The following is a 4,715-nucleotide window of genomic DNA, read 5'->3' as shown; positions in this document are numbered from 1 at the left end:
TAAGTTGATCGTTTGGTAGGTTAAAACCACTTTATTGCCATAACTAAGAAGCCTATTGGATTTTGGGAGGTAATTTTAGTTTGACATATAAATTTCTAATTATTGCTTCTTGGAACTTGATGGTTATTATTTCCTGGAAGTTGGTGGTTATTGTTCTTAGAAGTTGATGATTGTTACTTTTCAAAAAAAGAAGAAGAAGAAGTGATGGTTATTGCTTTTGGAGATGTGATGGTTATTATCATTTGGAGATTTGTTTATTGCTGCTCTTTAGGAATTTGATGAACTAGGACCAACTGAATTATGCTGATAAGGATACCTTGAGTAATGGTTTGTGAAGTGAACAAGTGATTGTAGGTGAAGGATTAGGAGCCTTGAGGATTTTGGACAAACAGACTTGGTAAATTGTTGATGATGTAGGAATTTTGGGAATGTATTGTAAATCTAAGGGCCCTAAGTATGTAGCAAGAACCCTAAGAGGTTGTTACAATATGGAATTTGGGACTTAGGGATTTGCATACTTGATAATGGCTTTATAAGACCCCTCATATGGGTATGGATAGGTGGGTGATTGTCATATAGAAGATTAGGACGAGTGGTTGCATGTTTTTTTCTATTAACTGGGTGTACATCTTTGGGAGAATATGTTTATAAATTGTCTTTAAAATTTCTTGTAAATGGTTTCAGATGGTAAACACTCCCCAAACCAGGAACCCTAGTCGTAGAAACAACATTCAAGAGGAGGAGATGCAAGACCTCCACGAGGAAGGGATGGAGACGCCCCAAGGTAACCCACTGCCAAAAGGGAACCAAGGAGGAGGGACTCGTATGGATCAAATGGAACAGGTCTTGGAAAGTATGGTCACCCTTATGCGAGGAACACAACCAGCTGGTCAGGTTATCCCCCAAATCCTAATGTTACAGACAGGTTCCATCGGTTGAACCCGCATATTTTTCGAGGAAAGGCAGGGACCGATCCCTGTGAAAGTGAGTTTTGGCTGGAGCAAGTTGAAAATATCTTTGACTTTGTTGGTTGTGAGGAGGAGAACAAGGTTGGTTGTGTAACATTCATGCTTCGTGATGAAGCTGACCAGTGGTGGAAAACGATGCAGAGAACCCTGCAAGGTCTTGAAGGACAAGGTACACCAGTTACTACGTGGGTGTAGTTTAAGGAACTTTTTAATACGAAATACTTTCCTTTGTGTAAGAAAATAGAGAAAGGCCGAGAGTTCATGAATCTAAAACAAACTGGGGACATGTCTGTCGCCTAATACGAGGACCACTTCATAAGGCTAATCAAGTATATGCCTATATACAACCTGGACGAGGAAGCCAAAGCGCAGAAGTTCCTTGGGGGACTGAAGTGGAAGATTCAACTAGCTTTGAGCTCCTTGGGGACACGCACCTATGCAGAAGTGGTGTTGCAAGCCTTGATGGTAGAAAGCAACCTTCGGCGAATGGAGACTTTAGGAACGAAATTTCGTGGGCCCGAGAACGGAAGGTTGGGAAGAAAGCATGACTTGGGGACTCAAGGAAGAAAGTTCAAGACCAAGGGTACATGCCCAAAATGTCAGAAATATCATCCAGGGAAACCTTGTGGGACAGTAGCCCAGGGATGCTATTCTTGTGGAGAAACTGGCCACGTGGCTCGAGATTGCCCAAAGGGGACCGTGTGTTTCACTTGCCAGAAGCCTGGTCATATTTCTCTCGACTGCCCTCAAAAGAAAAGTATTATTCAATTCGGGGCAAATAAAGTAAGCATGGAGCTGCAACGGGGACATGTATTCAATTTGACAAGAGAAGATGCCAGAGCTAACCCGTCAATAATACAAGGTACAATGATCTTTCTTGATACGCCGGTGCAAGTATTTATAGACCTAGGGTCTACTCATTCATTTGTATCGCATGCATTGGCACGTTGTTTAAAATTGGAATTGGGAGAACTAGGGTGTCCCATAATAGTATCTACCCCTTTTGGAAGACAAGTAGAAACATATACAGGCTATGGGGATGGATGGATTGTATTGGGGAATAATGAGTTTCCAGTCAAACTAACGTCCCTAGATATTCAGGATTTTGACATAATCTTGGGAATGGATTTCTTGACTAAATATAATGCAAAAATTAACTGTTACTTGACAGTTGAGTTACAAGCAGATGATGGAACTTGGGAGAAGTTTCGAGGGCAAAATGGGAGTGGGAGAATCAAATGGATAACAGCCCTTAAAGTTGTTAGGATGTTAGGGAAAGGAGCATATGGATACCTAGCTTGTGTACAGGAGGATAACAAAAAAGTTGAACTTGGGGAAGTGGCCATAGTAAGAGACTTCCCTGATGTGTTTCCTGAAGACTTACCTGGACTACCCCCTTATCGGGAAATTGAGCTTGCCATAGATGTCCTACCAGGGATAGACCCTATATCAATACCTTCTTATAGGATGGCCCCAGCAGAATTAAGAGAATTGAAAAGTCAGCTGCAGGACCTCTTGGACAAGGGTTTTATTCAACTTAGCATGTCACCTTGGGGAGCACCTATATTGTTTGTAAAGAAAAAAGATGGAAGTCTAAGGATGTGCATAGATTATCGCCAATTGAATAAGGTTACTATAAAAAATAAATATCCGCTCCCTAGAATTGATGAGTTGTTTGACCAGTTACAAGGTGCTAGGGTATTCTCGAAGATAGATTTGAGGTCGGGCTACTACCAATTACGGATTAAGAAGGAGGATGTATCGAAAACTGCTTTTAGATCTCGTTATGGACACTATGAGTACTTGGTAATGCCGTTTGGGTTAACTAACACACTAGCAGCCTTTATGGACTTAATGAATAGGATATTCAGGCCATACCTAGACCACTTTGTGATTGTGTTTATTGATGATATTCTAATATATTCAGCTAGCAGGGAGGAACATGAGCAACACCTGGAAACAATCCTAAAGACGTTACAGGAGCATCGACTATATGCCAAATTTTCTAAATGTGAGTTTTGGCTAACCCAAATAGCTTTTCTGGGCCATGTCATATCAGAGGAAGGAATAGCGGTGGATCCTTCAAAAGTTGAGACAATAAGGAATTGGGAGCAACCTAAGACCGTAACTGAGGTATGAAGTTTTTTGGGGCTGGCAGGTTATTATAGAAAATATGTTGAAGGATTTTCTCATATCGCTTTACCACTTACCCTGTTAACGAGAAAAGGAGTTAAGTTTGAATGGAATATGGTGTGTGAGCATAGTTTTAATGAACTGAAAAAGAGACTAATCTTTGCACCTATTTTAGCCATGTCATGTGGGACAGGAGGATTCGTGGTTTATACTGATGCCTCAAAAAATGGCTTGGGGTGTGTACTCATGCAGAATGAAAGGGTGGTGGCATATGGGTCTCGGCAATTGAAAAATCACGAGCAGCACTATCCTACCCATGATTTGGAGTTGGCTGCGGTCGTGTTTGCCTTGAAACTTTGGCGACACTATCTATATGGGGAAAAGTTCGAGATCTTCACAAATCATAAGAGCTTGCGGTATTTATTTTCACAGAGGGATTTGAATATGAGGCAACAGTGGTGGATGGAATTCTTGAAGGATTACGATTGTACAATCCAATACCACCCCGGGAAGGCAAATGTTGTGACTGATGCGTTAAGTAGGAAAAAGACTGCTCTGGTAGCCAATTTGATAGCCCGAGAGTGAGGACTGGTGGAGAATTTTAGCCATTTGTCAGTGGGTGCGATTCCTAAAAGAATGTCCGTCTACGTCGCTGGCCTGGTGGTTCATTCTCATCTAGTGAAACAAATCCGTCAAGCTACTCTGGAAGACTCGAGGGTGAAGTTGTGGGTGGATGATCGGGGAAGGGTCAAAAACCCTGACTTTAGTTTTTCTGATGGTATATTATGGTTCATGGACCGAATCTATGTGCCCAGGGTCAAGGAATTGAGGCAAACCATTCTGGGAGAGGCGTACTGAGCCAAATACACTATCCACCCTGGTGCTACCAAAATGTACAGGGACTTGAGGAATTTGTACTGGTGGCCAGGAATGAAGAAAGACATAGCTCGTCACGTGAGTCAATGTGACACTTGTCAAAGGATAAAGATCGAACATCAAAAGCCTGCTGGGAAGCTGCAACCCCTAGATATTCCCGAATGGAAGTGGGAGCATATCACTATGGATTTTGTTACGAGTTTGCCAATAGGACCTACGGGAAACGATGCAATATGGGTAATAATGGATAGGCTAACAAAGTCCGCTCATTTTCTACCCATGAAAGTAGGGTAACCAGTTAGCAAGTTAGCACAATTATATATAAAAGAGATAATTAGACTGCATGGAACTCCAGTGAGTATAGTATCCGACAGGGATCTGAGATTCACCTCTCGATTTTAGGAGAGTTTGCAAAAATGTTTGGGGACTTAATTGCGACTAAGTACGGCATATGATCCCCAAACAGGCGGACAATCAGAACGGACAATTCAGACCATGGAAGACATGTTGCGAGCCTGTGTGATTGAGTTTTCAAAGGAATGGGAGGAGCACATACCCCTGATTGAGTTTGCATATAATAACAGTTATCATAGTAGTATTGGTATGGCTCCATACGAAGCTCTCTATGGTCGAAGGTGAAGAACGCCTCTATGTTGGACTGAGGTGGGAGAAAGACAGCTTTTGGGACCTAAAATGGTGTAACAAACTAACAAAAAGATTAAAGTGATTCAGGAAAAG

General features: G+C 41.9%; 1 protein-coding gene across 1 annotated transcript; it reads left to right on the top strand.

The window, feature by feature from the left end:
* The first annotated feature begins 1,301 nt into the window (after positions 1–1,301).
* LOC127811150 (uncharacterized) lies at positions 1,302–3,107 on the top strand. Its single transcript, XM_052350858.1, has one exon. It carries the CDS (start codon positions 1,302–1,304, stop codon positions 3,105–3,107), a length of 1,806 nt encoding a protein of 601 aa, XP_052206818.1.
* Positions 3,108–4,715: the final 1,608 nt, after the last annotated feature.

The sequence above is a fragment of the Diospyros lotus genome, chromosome 10, assembly GCF_014633365.1.
Source record: "Diospyros lotus cultivar Yz01 chromosome 10, ASM1463336v1, whole genome shotgun sequence".
Lineage (NCBI taxonomy): Eukaryota > Viridiplantae > Streptophyta > Magnoliopsida > Ericales > Ebenaceae > Diospyros > Diospyros lotus.
The sequence above is the reverse complement of the archived record's forward strand: the minus strand, read 5'-3'. Positions and strand labels throughout refer to the sequence as shown.